The sequence below is a fragment of the Odocoileus virginianus genome, chromosome 17 (genome assembly GCF_023699985.2).
Source record: "Odocoileus virginianus isolate 20LAN1187 ecotype Illinois chromosome 17, Ovbor_1.2, whole genome shotgun sequence".
Taxonomy (NCBI): domain Eukaryota; kingdom Metazoa; phylum Chordata; class Mammalia; order Artiodactyla; family Cervidae; genus Odocoileus; species Odocoileus virginianus.
The window spans coordinates 26,175,811-26,195,939 of NC_069690.1; the positions used below are offsets into that span (position 1 = coordinate 26,175,811).

General features: G+C 42.8%; 2 protein-coding genes across 5 annotated transcripts in view; one reads left to right on the forward strand and one right to left on the reverse strand.

Annotated features, from left to right (window-relative positions):
* The window catches only part of NAA38 (N-alpha-acetyltransferase 38, NatC auxiliary subunit), a 23,561-nt gene continuing 3,432 nt past the window's right edge, over positions 1-20,129 (reverse strand). For 2 of the 4 annotated variants that reach the window (XM_070479038.1, XM_070479037.1), the window contains exons 3-4: positions 339-525; positions 1-164 (exon numbers count right to left, since the gene is read on the reverse strand). In XM_070479038.1, coding sequence (XP_070335139.1) covers positions 52-164; positions 339-525 — 300 coding nt within the window. In that variant the 3' untranslated portion in view covers positions 1-51. Of the gene's footprint in view, positions 165-338; positions 526-708; positions 794-15,997; positions 16,028-20,129 lie in introns of those variants that run through there. The other 2 variants (XM_070479039.1, XM_020869023.2) reach the window with 2 other exon arrangements.
* CYB5D1 (cytochrome b5 domain containing 1) lies at positions 1,423-5,461 on the forward strand. The gene is made up of 4 exons (XM_020869022.2): positions 1,423-1,588; positions 1,669-1,745; positions 1,865-2,083; positions 2,618-5,461. Exons 1-4 carry the CDS (start codon positions 1,429-1,431, stop codon positions 2,846-2,848), a joined length of 687 nt encoding a protein of 228 aa, XP_020724681.1. The 5' UTR covers positions 1,423-1,428; the 3' UTR covers positions 2,849-5,461.

A 20,129-nucleotide genomic window follows, 5' to 3' on the forward strand; every position in this document is an offset into this window, starting at 1 on the left:
TTACAGTCAGTTACAGGTTTAATGAGGACTGAAAGGCATGTGCGACAGGGCTCAGAGATAGGGAGGCCCCGCCAGGCTCTCTCTTTGCACCTCAATAGAAACGATGTGGTGTCCAGGTACCATGGCCAGACCCAAGACACGGGGTTCCCCGGCAGAGAAGGAATCTGGAAAGAAGAGTCAGAGAGCATTAGGGAGGGAGGACAGGGTCGGCCACGCCCCCTCTGAGCCACGACTTCTAGCCCCAGAAAATAAGGTGTGCGGCCAGGCACTTTAGGGGAAATGCCTTGCGTGAGGCTCCGCCGCATTCCCCGGTGGGTGTGCAGTCCCTGAGCACTAACCCGACGGCTTGAGGAACTCCTGCGCCGAGCCCAGGATAACGTTGCAGTCACGGTCGGTGCAGAGGAAGCAACCGACCAGGGTCCGTCCATCTGTCATGCGAATGCGCATAGTCTTGTTAAGCAGCGCCTCCAGCTGCTGCCTAGCGCGCGCAGCCGGCGAGTCCTCCTCGCGCTCCCCGTCTGAATCCTGTGCGGGGCGGGACAGGCGCTCAGACCGCGCCGCCCGGCTGCAGCCCGCCCGCGGAACCACAGCTCCCGACAGCCTGCGGGGCGCTCACTCGAAGCCCAGAGGCTGCCGGGACCTGCAGTTCCCCTTCCGTTCCCCCATCTTGCTCCCCGAAAGCCCCTCACTCCCAGAACCCGAGCTAACCCCGGCGCTGGAGCTGCTTTGACGCCGGCTGCAACAGCCATTTTCCTCTCGTAGCAGCATCGTTGGTCCAGCTCCGGCCATTTGTTCCCGGGCCTCCTACAAGCCCTTCAACTTCCTAAGAATCTTTTGAGTCCGGTGGTCTGAGATCTCGCGAGCGCTCCCGACCTATTTTCTTTCGCGAGATCACCTCTCCAGTTCTTCGTCTCTTCGGCAACTGCAGAGATCTCGCGAGCTTCTCCTACACTAGTGCTGCGGCTCAAGGCGGCCAATTACGCCGGACGTATTACGATATCGCGAGAATTTTTCAACTCTCTAGATTCTTACCGGTCTCACTGGAATTTAGCGACAATTTCATAATTACACTCCTCCGGTTCGTTTTTTTTTTCCCTGCCTCGCGAGATAGTCTGTCCTAAAGAGTCCCTGTAACCCTGACCACTGAACGAATTAAAACGGAGTGTGTTCTCTTTCCTTCGGACCTCTTGAGGACACAATTACTTGAACGCCGGAATCGGACTACGTTTCCCATGAGCACCCGCAGCCCACGCCCCTCTATGCCTGTACAGCGTTCAATCTCAGTAGACGGTGGCCGGAAAGGAACAATGGTTTCCATATCAGCGGATAAACGCGCTCGCCTTAGCTACCGGACGAGGGAGGATGCAGTAGTGAGTGCGTGCTGAAGAGCGAGGAAGCAACTAGTCAGTGAGCAGTAGAGCAAGAGCTATGCCAAGCCGGGGCCTAGTGGCCGGGCCAAACTTTGAGTATTTTCAACGTCGCTATTTCACGCCTGCCGAGGTGGCCCAACATAACCAGCCGGAAGACCTCTGGGTGTCTTACCTGGGAAACGTGTACAACCTAACCCCGTTGGCACAGGAGTACAAGGGTAAGGGCCACAATTTGGGCCAGCGTCGGGGGTGTGTGATTCTTAGATGGCTAGCACTGACGGCGGCTGCTCCTTCCCAGGAGACTTGCTGCTGAAACCCATCGTGGAAGTGGCAGGCCAAGATATCAGCCACTGGTTTGATCCGAAAACCAGAGACGTGAGTTCTTCTGGAAACTGGGGTTGAGGGGAGGAGGTGCTGGAGGGTGAAGAGGAAAAATAGAGGCCAACCAGAGCCCGAGATAGTGACTGCTCCCGCCCTCCTCCCCTGCTTTAAAGATCCGCAAGCACATAGATCTGCTGACCGGTTCCCTGAGATACCGCACCCCCCGGGGCCGCTTTCTGCACGTGCCGCCTCAGCTACCCCGTTCGGACTGGGCCAATGATTTCGGGAAGCCTTGGTGGCAAGGGTCGCGTTATGAGGTGGGGCGGCTGTCCGCCAAGACCCGGAATATCCGCATCATTAACACGCTCACGTCGCAGGAGCACACACTGGAGGTGAGAACTGGTGCCTGGGGGCAGGATAGAGGGAACTAAGAACCCCAGCAAAACTCCAAACAGCTCAGGACAGCAGCTCTCCACAGCCAATGGAAGCTGTGTTTTCTTCCCTTTTAGGGGTAACGGAGGAAAGGTTACCTGGGTTCTGGGGGTTGGGAATTCGAGCCCAGGGCGACAGTTTGTACATCTTAGTGATGGTGGTCCTCAGTAGCTCTTTCGTGCTGTTTTTGTACATCAGTTCCAAGTGTACTCTTACTAGTCTACTTTATTGTGGGGATGAGGTCAGGGCAGTGACGTTTGGGCCATCTGTTTATTAGAAGTGGCTGCCACAAAGGCAGGTAGGACTCGGGGGCCATTCATTGCATGCTGGAGCTTCAACTTTATTTATGGGACCGTGGAGTGCCTTAATCTGCTGTTATCTGCCAAGGGAAGCACCCTAACCCCAGCTCTGTCTCCTTCTGGGCTTCTGGCCTTTGCTGTGTGTGTGTGTGTTCCACCCAGAATTCTGGGGTGGGGTGCTTTCATGTTCTCCAGGTGGGGGCCCTGGAATCGATGTGGGAAATCCTACACCGCTATCTCCCCTATAATGCACATGCTGCCAGCTACACGTGGAAATATGACGGCAAGAACCTGAACATGGATTATACTCTGGAGGAGAATGGGATCCAGGATCAGCAGGAAGAATTTGATTACCTCAATATGGACAGTACACTTTACACACCTGCAGTACTGCTGTACTTCAATGATGACCTCACAGAACTATAGGACGGGAGGCGTATGCTCCTGTAGACTCAAGACAGATTTGGAGTTTAGCTGTTTCTGTGCCCTGGAGGAAAAGAGGTGGGGATGGGGAGGGGCGATGCCTGGACCTAGACCTTTCCACTCTGGGAGCTGGCATGAGGTTCCCATGCCCTACTGAAGTGTAAAGATCCTATTCCTCAGGTTCATTAGCATTTACTCTGAGAAAGCTAGGAAGAATGCTAGAAATGGATTCATTTTTAGGAATGATACAAGAAAAATAAGGTATCTTAGATCAGGGAGATGTAGAAGAGGATAGTCAAATAGAGCTCAGGCAGAACTTATCCATAGTAAGAGAAAGAGAAGTTCTACACAGGGATGAGGGATGGAAGAACTTTTCTGGCAATGATGGAAATAGCATAGCTGCAGGAAGATGGGATTTACAAAGACAGGAAGAGGAGATATCTGCCACTGGCCACACAAAACTGGTTAGTCTTTCTTCTGAATAGTATTTGGCAGCTGAAACCGAAGAGGAAGAGGGGGAGTGAATGGTCACCAGGTAATTCAGGCCAAATATTATGCTATATATGCTAATTTAATATAACTACCCATAAGACAGATACCATTTCCACTGTTCTACAGATAAATCTTCTCAAGCTTAGCAAGAAGCTTAATTGCACAGAAGTACACTAGTTCGCAACCAGAATGTAAATGCAGGTCTTTCCAATTCCAAAGTCTGTGTTCTTTTCAATATGAAGAGAATATGTCAGTGTCCCAGCTTACTGCATAATGGGAACCTATAGGCCTATTGTGTAGTCAGCCATGGTGTGGTTTTTTTGTTTGTTGGAGTTATTGTCTCTGGAAGGGAGTTAGCAGAGTTCTCCTGTGGCAGAGAGGACACAGGGAAGGCTAAGTGTCAGCTAAATAACAGCTGTTGAGGCTACTTCATGGTTAAACCCACAGCAAACCTTTCCTCTGACTCTTCTGAGGCACAGAGGTGGGTATATACTGACTCCAGGAAAACGAGAGTGGGTAAGGGCCACTGGGTAGGCCACTTTGGGTACAAAAGTGTATTCACATGGGGTACAAAAAGGAAGCATTGGCATGTATATTCATGATGGGCCTGTGCCTCTGATGGGAAGGTGAAGAAGATGGAGTTGGCCTTGCCAGATGGTGACTCTGCAAGAAGGGACTTGACAGGGGTGATGCAAAGGGAGAAGCTAACTAAGTCAACTAAGCTAACTAAGTTCTCAAAAGAGAACAACCATGGAGGGCAGTAGCCAGATTTAGTCCCCTATGACCTAAGCAGGGAAGGGGAAATGAGCATAACAGGTGAATTTCTTGACAGTTTCAGGCAAAAAAAATAAGCAGGGAGATTGTTAGTGTATCTTCCTGGAAGGTGGCCCCCTAGGAGACAGTGGGTGGGCTGCACAGGAGTGCTGAGGGGCTGATTAGGAATGGCATGGACAGAGGTAGGGACGTCTGTGTCCCCCTTTGGCTTCAGCAGTGTCTGAATTCACTGTGAGACAGCTTCCATTCAGTCCCATGTAATGACAGAATCCATGAATTATCTCAATCATTTTGACCTTTCATCAACTCTGCAGCTGTTTCATGTGTATCTTGTTTGCTCAGTTAAACCCGGGAACTATTTGAGAACCAAAACTATGCTGTTGCTCTAGCCTTGGCCTTAGTGCCTGTGCCTATGGGATCTGCCCAAACTTGCCCCTCTTTCCACATTTCCTACTTCAGTACCTCTTGCCAGACATACATCCCTGTCCTCACACACAGTCACTCTCCAAGCAGATTCTATCACCTAAATATCCCTGGGATCCATCTGCTTTTCTCAAAGCTGTCACTACTTCTGGTCTGGAGTGCTTCCTAACCAGTCCTCCCATATCCACTTCTGTCCTCCCTGGTGGCTCACTGGTAAAGGATCCACCTGCCAATGCAGGAGATGCACATCGATTCCTGGATTGGGAAGATCCTCTGAAGAAGAAAATAGCATCCCACTCCAGTATTCTTGCCTGGAGAATCCCATGGACAGAGGAGCCGGACAGGCTGCACTCCATGTGGTCGCAAAGAGTCGGACACGACTTAGTGACTAAACAACAGCCTCCACACAGAGCAGAGTGAGCTCTGAAAAACAAACCTAAACATCTAACTTTCCTCCTGCAGATATCCCAGGGGCTTCCAGTTGCTTCTGGAATAAAATCCTAAATCCAAAGACCTTGCATAAATCAGCCTCTACCTGGCATCATCCCATCTTCATTCCCTACCTCCCAGTCACACTGGCTGGGTTTCTGTTCACTAAATGCCTTTCTGCCTCAGAGCTGACACACAGGCTGTCCTCCCTGCTTGCAGCACTCTCTCATTTCCCACCTCGATAAAAGTGTTTCTTCCTCACGGAGACCTTGTCTGATTTCTTGATGTAGGTCAAGACTTTCTGTTAAATCTTCTCTTAGCACCAGGCCTATTTCAGAGCGCTTATTACAATAGTAATGTTAACATTATGGATGTAATTGGCTGGCTGGCTGCTAGATTGTAAACTCACAAGGGCAGATAGCATGTCCATCTTGTTCACTGCTCTATTCCCAGTGTTGGGCACACAGTTGCTGCGCAATAAATTTTGATGAACTCAAATGTTAAGTGAATTCCTCTGCCTGTAATAACTAGTGGATGGATGCTGTGTCCTGGGGGGCAAGATGGGACCAAGAAATAGGATGTCTGGGTCCCAAACTGTAATCTCTGTCCACGGGTTTCTTTCCTTGCTTGCCATAGATCCAAGACCAAAAGTGACTCCACAGAAGGTCTTCCCCGATTTTTTGGGGCAATTGACCTGTCTTTTCTCTATATGGCCACCAGGTGGCTGTAGTCACCTATAGAGTGAAGGGAGAGGGGCCTAGACAAGGAAAAACACTTTCAACTTCTAAACAGGTTAGGATTAAAGGTAGCCCATGGAAATACATAGGTGGGAGGAAAGGATTAGAAAAAAAGAGAAAACAACATGGCCACTATTCTGTTAGCATTAGGTTTATTCCTGGTTTTTTTTCATAAGCACATGCCAGAAAAGGAGTGTAGTTTGACAAATAAAACTCATGGGATAGGCCATGAAGGGGGTCTGATTACAGGAGTGGGTGTGTACAGGGTGAGGCACAGAACTATGGAAGGGATAAAAATCAAAAATTTTTCAGATAATAGAGTATGTTCATTTATTCTTAGTGGGCTTGTTTTGCTTGTATAAAGCTTTCTACTGGGCACTACCTTGATTCTCTAGATATCCAAGACTGGATATTTGCATGAAGAGTATGTGAATAATGCCTGTTCCTAAAACCTAGATTCTAAATAGAACATGAGTGTAGGCTTCAGGTCCTTCTGTGGTGGTCTCTCATTTTGGAGGGAGGTGGGGTGGGGGTATATTGAAAGAACAGTTTCCTATCCTAAGTAGATCACTGCAGCTTCAAAGAATTCACCTGGTGAATATTTCCCACAAGCCTCAGTCACTAGATGCACATATCCTTTGCAGGAAGCTTGCTCACTCAATGGGCTACAACATGCATACATGAAAAGGTAAATGAATGGTAAAGGACAAAATTATGGCAAATCACAATTAGCCTGGGCCTGCAGAAATGATTTCTAAATATTATGTGTATGTGTTTTTGTCTGCATCTGCAGAGATGGAGATGTGTATGATTTTGGAGAAAAGTGCTGTAATTTCCATCTTAGTCTCAAAATGGCCCAGCCCCTGACCCTAAAATAGTACACACATAAGCACAATCATAAAGACCCCAAAAGTAAAGTATCAAAGGTGACAATACAGTGTGGTCCCAGGATTCCTGTCACCTGCCTCAACGGTCTACTTCAACCTGATTATCTGTGAAACAAGATAGTAATAGGCCACACTGAGTGGCATCACCTCCCTGCATGACAAACATAGGCTGCTGTTCCAGTCACCTAGTGTTGCTTAAAACCATCCCCAAACTTAAGTGGCTTCAAACCACCACCATCACTTATTTTGCTGAGTCTGTAACTTGGGCAGGGTTCACTGGGGACAGCTCATTTTCACTCCATAAGGTATCAACTGGGTAGATTACTGGAAGCTGGAGAATTCACTTTCAAAATGGCTCACTTGCAAACAGCTGGAAAGTTGATGCCATCTATGGGCTCTTCTCCATGAGAGTCCCTTCTCAGCTTGGGTGGGCTTCCTCAAGGCATGGTAGCTCAGTTCCAAGAGCAAGTCTCCCAAGAGAACCAGGAGGAAGCTCAAGCACTTATTATAACCTCATCTCAAATTCAAGGGGAAGGAACTAGGCCTCACTTCTCAGTGGGAAGTGTCAAAGTCACACTGTAATAAAAACATGTTGGATGTGAGTTATTATTGTGGCCATTTTTGGAAAATACAATTGACCACAGATGCCCTGGAGGCAAAAGGAGGGACATTCAGTCAGTCTTAGGTAGCAGTGGGGTTTTGAGTCTTTCTGAAAACCAAAGTTGGAATCCTGGCCCCAACATCCACTTCTTCAATTCATTAACCCAATACTGAGCATCTACTAATGTATCAGGCACAATACTGGACTCTGTGACTATACACTAAATAGTAAGACACAACTTCTGCCCTCAAAGAGCTTACAGGATAGTGGGAGATTCATACAAGTTTGTGAAGCTCCTAACCAGTCATCTTGCTTCCACTTGTACAAAGCCAACGGAAGTATTTTGTGTTTGTTTTTTACTGGCATATAATTGATGCTTTTGAACTGTGGAGTTGGAGAAGACTCTTGAGAATCCCTTGGACTGCAAGGAGATCCAACCAGTCCATCCTAAAGGAAATCAGTCCTAAATATTCATTGGAAGGACTGATGTTGAAGCTGAAATGCCAATACTTTGGCCATCTCACACGAAGAGCTGACTCATTTGAAAAGACCCTGATGCTGGGAAAGATTGAAGGCGGGAGGAGAAGGGGACAGAGGATGAGATGGTTGGATGGGCATGAGTTTGAATAAACTCCGGGAGTTGGTGATGGACAGGGAGGCCTTGCGTGCTGCAGTCTATGGGGTCACAAAGAATCGGACACGACTGAGCGACTGAACTGAACTGAATAAAATGTGTGTCAGTTTCAGGTGTACAGCCAAGTGCATCAGTTACACATGTACATATATCCACTCTTTACATTCTTTTCCCATATAGGTCATTACAGAATATTGAGTAGAATTCCTTGTGCTACACAGTAGGTCCTTAGGAGGAAGCTTTTAAAGTTCCCCTAAGTCTTCAAAGGCTTTAAACATAGGACAGACACCCTTACTACTGTCCTCAAGGCCCTGCATGATCTGGCTCTTCCAGACTCTTCTTTTTTCAATTTTACATCTATCTTACTGAAGTACAGTTGATTTACAACATTGTGTTAATTTGTACTACACAGCAAGTGATTCAGTTGTATACAGAGAGATCCTATGGACTATAGCCCACCAGGTTCCTCTGTCCATGAGATTCTCCAGGCAAGAATACTGGAGTGGGTTGCCGTACTCTCCTCCAGGAGATTTTCCTGAGGGATTGAACCCACGTCTCTTATTATGTCTCCTGCATTGGCAAGCAGGTTCTTTACCACTAGTGCCACTTGGGAAGCCCCATATACATATATGTGTGTGTATATATTCTTTTTCATTTTTTCCATTATGGTTTATTACAGGATACTGAACATAGGTCCCTGCACTATACAGTAGGACCTTGTTCTTTGTCCATCCCGTATGTAATAGTTTGCATCTGCTAATTTGAAACACCCAATCCATCCCTCCCCTACGCCACCTCCCCTAGGCTCCTCTTTATCAGTTTCTGACCCTCCTCCCAAGCTCCTTTCTGCCAGGGCCTTCTAACATGCTGTTTCTCTGCATGAACACCACCCTCCACTCATCACTTGGCCAACAGCTGCCCTTAAAAGTGTTTGCTTAAATGTCACTTTTTCAGAGAAGTCTTCCCTGGTCCCTTCAATTATGTCAACTCTTTCATCACACCCTCTCAGGTTGCCATGAAACATCATAATTACAATAAAAATATCTAGTGTAATTTGTTCTTTAATGTCCATATTCCTCTTTAGAGTATAAGCTCTGGGGGGAACATGATCAATATCCAGCACCCAGCCCCATGCTCAACCCAGATCAGTTACTCAACATTCATAAAGTGAACACATATAATGTTACAAATACTACAAAAGGGCTGAGTATGAAATGCTTTAGAAGTATCTAATCCCAGTCTGGGGAGATCACTTGGAAGGCTTTTTGGAGAAGTATTGTCTCCAGCTGAGACTGGAAGGACAAGGAGGAGGTAGCCAAATGAAGAGGTGAGAGGGTGGGAGGAAGAATAGACAGCACAGAGTGCATAGTTTAGAGGTGAGGTTGTGTGGAGAGCTCAGAGGCAGAAGGAAGTGCAGAATGGTAAACCAAGAGGAGACCAACAAGAGATGGGAGGCCTGAAGAGGGTGGGCAATAAGAGGCATTGAGGCCAGAACAGGTCCTGTGAGACTTTGTAAACCAGGTTTTTTGTTTTTGTTTTTAATTGAGATATGGTTCACATACTATAAAATTCACCCTTTCAAGCATACAAGTTGGAGTTAAGGGTTTTATAAGGAGAGATCAGAATTGCATTTTTGTTTTTGTGTGTGTGTGCGGAATAAAGTTTTATTAAAGCATAAAAGAGATAGAGAAAGCTTCTGACATAGGCATCAGAAGGGGGCAGAAAGAGTACCCCCCTGCTAGTCTTCAACTGGATGTTATATAGTCGCTGCTGCTGCTGCTGCTAAGTCGCTTCAGTTGTGTCTGACTCTGTGCGACCCCACAGACGGCAGCCCACCAGGCTCCGCCGTCCCTGGGATTCTCCAGGCAAGAACACTGGAGTGGGTTGCCATTTCCTTCTCCAGAATTGCATTTTTGAAAAGGTGACTTGACTACAATGTCAAGAGAGAATGGATGCAAGGGGAGAAAAAGAACAAAGTGGAGACAGGGAGACGGTGCCATTACAGCAATTCAGGGAAGAGTGGAAAGGTGGCTGGCATGAAGTTCGTGGCAGTGGAGGTCAGAGAAGATGAACTCAAGAGAGAACTGCACAACCCGGTATTCTATTGGGAAGGGTCTGAGGCAGGGCGAGGAGTCAAGGATGACACCTAAGTTTTGGGTCTGGGTGACCAAGAGGATGATGCATCCACTGACAGAGGAGGGAAATGATTAGAAGGAGAGTTTCATGGGGAAGGAAGATGATGTGTTTTTAGTTAGATCTCTGAAGTAACTCTGGAGCATGGAAATAACAGATGTCCAGATCTTACCAAGTATGTGGTATGAGATCCTGAATAGAGTTAAATTATCAGCAATAACTATTACCAAAATCAAAGATGAGATCACTTCAAGAATAAAGTGTGATCTACATGGAAGGCCTGGGAGGAACAGTATCTAAGAGAGAGGAGGAGAAGGAAACTCAGAAGGATGAGCCAAAGTGGTGAGAGAGACCCTGGAAAATGGTGCTGGTGAAGCCAAAGAGAGAGTATTTGCGAGGAGAGAATAGTCAACAGTGTGAAACGTCACACAGTCGAGTAAGGTGAGGACTTGAGTGTCCACAGATTTAGCAACAGCAAAATAGTGGTGCCTTAGAGAAGACGGTGGATGGATGAGGCATGAATGAGGTCTTCACAGAATTCCAGCTACAGAGGAAGGCGCTTTCTGGCTTCGTAACTACCCACAGAATATCCTTCATTTAGGTTCCATTTCTTCAATCACAAAACATGAACAAAAGTAGTAGAGATGCACTAAGGACAACAGTCATATACCAGGTCATAGTCACTTAAAAAGAAGTTACCTTATACTGTTGTTGAGAAGATTAAATATGATAAGATATGGGGAAATGCCTAGCAGTATAAAAGGTCCTTGGGACAGAGACTCAAGATCTTTCGCTTTCTTTCCCTTTCCTTACGCGATCCATTCCTTATTTACTAATGAATGCTCTCCTTGGGATTTCCTGAGATTCGACATTATTTAGCATCCAGGTAACGTGTGTCATGATTGGAAAATTAGTAGACCGTGTCTGTGACTAACTGGTTTCCAACCTAACAACAGTGTTTGTGCCTCCATTAGGAGAACTGAGCATAGTAAAATGTGGTTTGTTTCACATGACACCAGAACTGAGCCGATTTAAAATAAAGCAGAGGAAAGTGAGGAAATGGAGCCAACTGTTGGGAACAGGAATAATTAAAGTCAGCCCTTTGCTCCTTCAGTTTAAGGTGCTGCTCATAACCGAGGTCATAAAGCCTCACACCTTGCAAGCATCTTAAGTGGATCTCTCTGAAGTGAAAAATGGCTAATAGTACACGTGATTGTTTAGAACACTAGCTACTTACTACCAAGTGCCTTACAGCCAGTGCCTTATGTAAGTTAGCTCACTGATCTTCACTGCAGCCCAGTGAAGCAAGCACTTATATCCCTGCTTGACAGATAAGGGAGCTGAGACTCGTGGGATAAGCTGCTTCCCCAGGGTCACTGTTAGTAAGTGGCAGAACTTAATTTCAGATGCTACCTGAACCCAGAGCTCAAACTCTTCCTTACTTGGCTATGGAACATCTATTAGGAGTTATACAGTTTTGGAACATGGCATTTTAAAAAAAATTTTAATTTATTAATCACATCCAGTTTACTCTGAAATTAAAATTACTCTTCCTATCCAGAGAGCTAGGTGGTGAAAGGGCCCATGAGCAGGCAAAGGAGCAGGAGGACAGCTTGGGGCTCTGCAGGAAAGGTGCCACGGCAGTTCTGCTCAAACAGCCAGGGCTTAACAACGGATGGAAAGTGAGGCATCCTGGCTGGCCAGTCAAGAAGAAACTATTAAGAAATTGTTAAAAAGGCATTGTGAAAGGGGAAAAGATGTTCAGTTTTTGCTATTTTGTATAGAATTGTTATATTCAGGTTCCATCATAGTGATCAATCAAAGCAGGTCTTAAAGAAAATGGAAGGGAATTCCCTGGCAGTCCAGTGGTTGGAACTCTGCACTCTTCACTGCGGAGGGAGCAGGTTTGATCCCTTGATGAGGGACTAAGATCCTGCAAGTGGTACAGCAAGGTCAGAAACTGGGAAAAGAAGACAAAAGTTTGGAGATAAATCTTCCTTTTTTTTTTTCCTGCCGGGAGTGCAGAGTCCCAACCACTGGACTGCCAGGAAAGTCCCTTCCTTTTCTTTCAAGGTATCCCTTTTGCTCAATGAAGAGCAAAGAAAAGGATTTAGGTAAAAGGCAGCAATAGAAGGATGAGCAGATGTGGGATCCCAGACTGACACAGATCACAAAAGCTCTTTCAAGAAGCGGGTGTTCAAGTTAAGAACTCAGAAATTTTCTCTTAATTTAGTAACCAGGTTGTTGGTTATCTTTTTTTTTTTTTAGGTTGTTGGTTATCTTATGAAAGCAGTTTTCAACGAGAGGCTGGGCAGAGGGTTGGAAAATGAGCGGGCAAGTAAGGTAGACCGTTTGAGTGTAGAGAATTCTTTCAGGAAGTGTGGCTATGAGTGGACACAGCAGTGAGGTAGGGTGGCAGCTAAAAGGTCCAGAGTGTCTCTTTTAAAGTTAGTTGAGATTTGAATACATTTAAACGTGGTTGGGGGGAACTTCTGTGGTGGCCCGTATGCCCAATGCCGGAGGCTGGGTTTAATCTCTGGTCAGATAACTAGATGGCACACGCCACAACTGAGACCTGGCGCAGCCAAATAAATAAAGAAATATTTTAAAAGCCTATATTGTTAAGAGAAAGAAAATAAATATGGTTGGCAAGGAGCAAGTAGAATGGGAGACAAAGGAGAGTTAGGGGATCACTGTTAATCATTACAGCTGGGAAGGTGGCAAGGCTGGGAGCCCAAGTGTAGGTATTAGCTTTGGACAGAACAGGACGGAGGAAAGGATGAATATGAATACAGTTAAATATGTAGTTTTAGTGTATTTCAAGGGAGTTCTCATCTGATGATCTGTCTCCCAGAAGTATATGAGGACATGGTGGAGCTGATTAGGACAAAATGGAAGAATTAAGGTATTACAGGGTCTCATGGGTCCAAGAATAGTGAATAAGAGAGCTGGAAGGATAGAAAGCTGCAGCCAAAGTAAGAGGCTTGAAGTTAATATTTCAGAAGAAGTACTATTTTTTTTCAGAAGAGGTAAGAATATACTAGTTCCTAGAGGTGGGAGAGAAGAGTGGAATGGCGAGAAAGATCTCTAGATAGGATATCAAGGGCAGGATGGAGCCAGAGGTCAGTCTTCAATAAAGGAGGAAAGCAGATGACAGCCAGGGAGAGAAGTGGAGGGGTCTAACAGTCAGACTACTGGAGCCTTAAAGAAATAGGAGCTTTTCACAGAAGATGGGTGAATCTGGAAACCACCTTGGAGAAAAAGAATTAGATTCCTTCAGATAAAAGGTCTCTGTTGCTGTTCAGTCACTAAGTCACGTCCAACTCTCTGTGACCCCATGGATTGCAGCACGCCAGGCTTCCCTGTCCTTCACTATCTCCTAGAGTTTGCTCAAACTCATGTCCATTGAGTCAGTGATGTACAATGTCTGAACCCAGGTTTATTTTCCATATTACTGTGTTTTAAACTAACTTTTTGGGACTACCAAACTTCATGAATGAACGTTTGATACTATCTCCTATTCTCTTTCCATATATTTTTAAAATTAATTTTTAAAACAAATTAAAAATTTTTTTCTATAACACATATATAATATGTGTTGTTTACAGAAAATTCCAGGTAGAAGAACATAAAGATATAAAACAAAAATCACTTATTTCTATCACTCAGCAGAAACGAGTATTAACATCTTAACCACTTCCTTCTAATATTTTCCTACATAGTCATGACTATACTACATACATGACTTTATATTGTTTTATGCAATTAACATTATTAGATCATAAGCATTTGCTCATGTAATCCTGTCATTGTGGCAAAAGGTCAAAAATTAGTAAATCTAAAAGTAAATGGGTATTCATTGTACTCCAACTTTTCTGTTGGTTTGAAGTTTTCAAAATTAAAAAGTTACAGATGGGAGGAGGCATAAATTAGGAATTTGGGATTAACAGATACACAGTACTACATATAAAACAGATTACAACAAGGACCTACTGTATATAGCACAGGGAACTATATTCAGTATCTTATAATAATAACCTATAATGGAAAATAATCTGAAAAAGATATATAAATATATTTATAACTGAATCACTTTGCCGTACACCTGAGTGTAGACTTTTTGTTTATATATTTTGTGGGATCTTAGTTCCCCATCCAAGGATCAAACTGGTGCCCCCAACATTGGAAACTTGGAGTCTTAACTACTGGACTACCAGCAAAGTTCTTATTGTATACCTGAAATACTATAAATCAACTATACTTAAATTAAAAAGCAAAAAGTTACAGGTGGGAATAGAACTAATCATAGAGAAAAAGCAAGTGAATGATAACACAAAATTCAGGATCCAGGTAGGGTAGGGTAGGGAAAGGAAGACCACTGTGAGGCTTTGAAGATATTACTAACGTGGACTTCCCTGGTGGTTTGGTTGTTAAAAATCCATCTTCCAATGCAGGAGACCTGGGTTTGGTCAGGGAACTTAGATCCCCACATGCTGTGGGGCAACTAAGCCTATGAGCCTCAACTACTGAGCACGTTCCCCAGTGAAAGATCCCACATGCTGCAACTAAGACCTGACATAGCCAAATAAATAAATACACAAATATTTTTCAAATATTTTAAAAATAAAGACATTACTAATGCTATATTTATTAAACTAACACTGGATACATGTGTTCATTTTACCGTTCTCTGTGGCTGATATATATGATACATACTCTTTTGAACCTGTGAAATAGTTCTCAATTATACATATATTTTAAAAATTAAAAACCTCCTATCATGAACTTACTACTCTAGGTAGATGAGGTCCACATACTACTTGCTAAATACTTTCCTACTCCACTTAAACCTGCTCTTCCTTCTCTCTGCCGTATAAATCTTGGTTATCTTTTGGGGCCTACTTCAAGTACAACCACATCTGAAAATCCTTCCCTCCCTAAGAGCTCTTTTCTCTGAACTTTATTTTTACTACCACATATCCTTAATTAACTTTTTTGTGTTTATGTCTGACCTCAAACGTTTCTCTTCCATCCTCCTAACTAATCCCTTGGTCACTAAAATTTTTCAAGTTGCTTTAAAAGATGCACAATGAAACAAATGTTTCCCTTCCCAGGGGTAATGACTACAGTTTCTTGTGTATTCCTCTAGGAATATTCTATGAAAATCCACATTTTTTTCCCTTTCATCAGTGGTACCATATTATATATGCCCTTCTATAACTTTCTTTTCTACCCTTAATATTTTAGTTAGTTTTTAAACTAGAACCTCACTGTTGTTCTCAAAAGTCTAACTACGTTATACACACTGATTATAGTTTGTTTCCATACTTTTCTCTTTAAAGAGATGAGGGGAAATGATTTCTTTAGAGAAATCACACTACTTTCTGTCCCATTTGGCTTCATTTGTTAATGTAATCATTGAAAGTGAAAGTGTTAGTCTCTTAGTCCTGTAGGATTCTGCAATCCCATGGACTGTAGCCTGCCAAGCTCCTCTATCCATTGTGTTGCCATTAGGCTTTATAAATTTGTTTACACAAGTAACAAATGATACATTCTCATTGTAAAAATTCAAAATTATCAATAAAGCTAAGTATCTTGACTATTATTTCCTAAAAGTAACCACTGGGGGGGTGGGGGGAAGTAACCACTGAGACCAATTTGGTATATACATGTCCAGAATTTTTTAAAGGAATTTATATACATGTAAATGTATCTGTTGAAACATATAGTATTGGTTTTAGTTTCTTTGAACATAAATGATATCATAATGTTTATATTATTTTACAGCATGCTTTTTTCCATTCAACAATACAGTAAGGAATCTTACTATGTAGATGTAACTCATTTTTCTTGATTGCTGTATAGTTATTCATTAATGTTGGAGATTTAGAGTCTTTCTAATTGTTTGCTATTACAAACAGTGTTGTAATGAACATCTTTGTACATTTCACCTCATGCACAAGTGTAATAATGGTTGTTTCTCTAGGGTAGATAAGAGGTGGAACTCTATCAGAAAACATGTAAGCTTAGTAATATACTTACAATTAAACTGACCATTGCCAGTTCTGTAGCAGAGCTGTTAAACAGATAATAAGGTAGTAATTGTGACCATTAATTCTACATATTACTTCCTTTAAAAAAACCCTAAAATATCCATTGACTTACAAGTCATTTAGTAGACAGAAAAAAGAACAGCAGACTAGAAATTTTAAGATACAGGTTCAAGTTCTGCTTCTGTCCCTAACAAGTAATTTGATCTTGGGCAATCCTTTCACCATCTGGGCCCATTTCTGTACCTACAAAATTCAAGTGATGTTTCCTAAAACACAGTACTTATACCACTGGTAGCATGCAGGTTGCTTTTATTTTTATGGACTTTTTAATGATTATTTGTATTTTAAAATAAATTGAGAAAATTGTAATAAGCCATCAAATGAAGGATTTATGGGATTATTTATTAATATAAAATTTACTTTTTAAAGACCATTTAAGTTAAAGAAAAGTGAATTGACTTAAAGAAATACAGTATGCATATAGGTAGCATGTAAACATGGCAAGTCATGACTATGATGTATGAAGGACTGAGATTTCTTTCTTCACAAAATCAAGAAGTTAGGTTAAAGCAGTAGATCCTAGACTTTTAGATGACAGTGACCAGTAAAACTTTAAAAAAAAAAGTTAGTGATCAACATGGAATTGTTTTTTATTATGCTAAATAATGACATTAAGAGCAACAAAACCCAAACCATTATCCATCCATATATATCCATCACCATTATCTCATAGAAAGATATTAAAACATTTTGTAACTATAAAAGCAGTACCTGTATGTTGAAAATTTTTCAAGTTGTACAGAAGTATAAAAATTCATTTCCTTTCTCTTCTTCTCTCTCTGTAAAATCTATCATGGACATCCTTCCACACAGATCTACCTCATTTTTATTTTTAAATTAAAAAAAATTTTTTTTCTACCTCATTTTTAGAAAAGACATTTTAAATAAATATACTGTTAAAAATACTAGCATGTATAGATATATACACATATATTACAGATTTGTTACATATAAATATAGCATATTACCTATTTTATATAAATATAATAAATATATAATCGCAGAACAAAGGACAGGGCTTCCCAGGAAAGGACCAGTGGCAATCTTACTTAGCCATTTGGGAAACACTGGTTTGGATGACCTTCTATCTTTAAAATTCTATGGTTAAGCCTAGAAAATCCTCAGCATTTACATGCCTTTCATTATTACCACTAACCTTTAAATTTCAAAAGACAACTAGGAATCACTTTAACATCTCATTTGGTAGAAAAATCATAAGGCTGCAAAGTGCTTTTTCAGTCCTTTGATCTGCTTGCTGAGTGAGTTCATGCCTCTGCTCTATCAATCATTCTCATTGGTTTCCTACATCAGAGTTGTAACCTGGGCTCCATAGGTTTCAGGATCATATATGTGGTATTGTGTAGATACTGTTTTTCTGGGGAAAGGGTTTATAACTTTCTATGATACAAAAAAGGTTAGCAACTATAGCTCTTGATGTTTCTAGCTTTTGCTTTAATCTTATTACTGGCTTCAGAGCCCCTTACAATTTTTTTCTTGTTTTTTTTTTTTTGCACCAGTGGTGGGCATGTAATTTCTGGTTTATATTTGACAACTGCACTCCTGAGTTCCTTGTTCTCACTGTAACGGTCTTTTCATTAAAAAAAACAAAAAACAAAAAACTCTCCTACCAATTAGTCATATGGTATTTTTATTTTTTATTTTCTTTTTATTTTTTTAAGAAAGATAGAAAAAGGCAGAAAGTGGTGCCCACTCTGGAACTGACAGGCAGGGAGACAAGCAGCTAGAGAAAGCAAGACACACAGGCACAAACAAAAGGGCTAAGGACAGACAGAATGGACAGCTAAAAGACAATAAAGAGGAACCTGGAAACACAGAAGAGATACAACAGCCAAACAGAGAAGAAGGATGGCAAAAAAAACAGATAGGCTGGCAAGGAGAGAAAGGATTACTGACACAGGTAGGCAAAATCACCAAGAGGGATGCAGGCAGACAAACAGAAAGGGGGAGAAAGAAGGAAAGCAGTCTGAGAAAGAAAAACAGTAAATATAAAAAAGAGATAAAGTGATAATAGCGTTTTATATCACACATTGCTTTATAATTTATAAAGTGCTATGACATACATTACTGCAAGCAGACAGGGAGAATCCAGCAGACAGATGGGGTGATGGAGGGATACAAGCCAATCAGACAGAAGAGAGGGAGGTGGCCAATCAGAAAGAGGCTAGAATGGAGCCCAAGACAGTTAAGACTAAAGAGAACCAAGAAAAGAGAAATAAGAGAGAAAGAGGGAAAAAGAGAGAAACAGAGGTTGAAACAGTTAAATTCAGGAATACAGGCAGTGAAAAAGCAGAAATGAAAGAACAGTGCACTGTGTTTTAGCATCATTTAGCATCATTTTTCTGAAGAGACCTGGATACAAGTTGTTGTCTCTGCTTACCCCAAGGAGTTATAACATCTCTAAGGTGACACGTGAGAGGAATCAGAAGGAAGGATGAAAAAGGGAGAAAGTTTTAACAAGAAGCAAAATCTTTTAGACTAGGAGGAAGGCAAACTTCTTGAACAGGTCTAGATCAACAGCCTAAGGGTGCTGCTGAGCCTAAAAGGATCTAGATTCATATTCCTTTAAAGAATTCATATAGACTTGGGCAAAGGAGAATGGGACCCTGTCTGCTCCATGTGTATGTGAGCTCAGCTTACAAACCATCTGTATTTATTAACTGTTCCTATATTTAAGATATTTTTTAGTACACTAATGGTTTCACCAGCAACGCTGTGCAGTCACTGGGATAACTCACAACGCAGAGCAGAATAGGATATTAGGAGACAACAGGCCTTTCCTAAGCACACCTCAGGTTCTGGTAGTAAAAGCATGTAACTAGCAAGCAGTCAATCAAAAAGACAGGTGCCATAAAACAGAATCAAAAAGACAAGAAGCAAGGAATGACAAGCCCAGTGAGGTAGGAGGGAGTACTGACACACTGACAGGAAGAAGCAACCAGCAAAACTGGGAGAGAGTAAGGAAGGAGTACAGCAAAAAAGCACGAAGACATATATATATATAGATGCCTCTCTCAAGATCCAAGGAATGCACACTATCTCTGAGGAGAGGAAGAAGGGATAGGAGGGAGGCTTATGCTTACTCTTACACAATACTTATAGTTCTATAAGAAATTTGTACTGTGTGTGTATGTGTCTCCTGTGCCTCCTGCATTGGCAGGCTGATTCTTTACCACTGCGGGATTCTTTACCACTGCTTCACTTGGGACGCCCTATTGTATGCACTATCTATTTAAAAGTTGATAGAAAAAAAAGAAGGAAAAAAAGCAAGCAGAGATGTGGACAGCGAGAGCCAGCTAAGTAGCTAGAAAACAGAAAAACAAAAAGACAAGGAGAGACTGGGAAAATGGCAAAAAGATTGAGGCAGGCAGACTATGTGAGGAACCAGAGATATAAAAGGAAAAAGAAAGAACTGAAACAGAGGCAAGCAGTGAAAGAAGGCAGGTAAGGGATATGGCAAGAAGGCAGGTTTTGGGGCAAGGGGGTCACTGACAGGTCTGTGGCAGTGAGACCATAAACACTGATGGGATGTTGGGATAGGGGAAGCCTAGGGAGAAAAAGCTGATAAACATACACACTGAAAAGATAAAAGCATTAAATGGTGGGAGAGCAGCAAACAAGTGGGGTAGACAAGCAAGAAGACAGACATGAAGGGAGGCAAGGAGATGGCGTGAACTAAACAGGCATAAAGGAGAAGAACAAGTAGAAGGGCAAGATAAGAGGCAAATCAAGACAAGGAACCATGGTAGGGCCTGGAAGGTAGACAAACCAAGAGACGGAGACTAAAAAAGTGATAGAGACAGGCAGGCGGGGAGACAGATGGCCAGAGAGAGAGTGGTGGGCAAACAGCCAGAGAAGCAGACAGACAACCAGAGAGAGAAAGAGGCTGCCAGCCAGTCAGGGAGGAGCAGACAGGCAGGCAGGCAGACACCATAATAGGAGCAAGCAGGTAGGGAGGCAGGGGGAAACAAGGAGAGAAGAAGAAAAATCAAGAGGTCGGTAGGGAGAGAAAAGAGAACAGGAGATGCAGGCAGGCAGAGGAG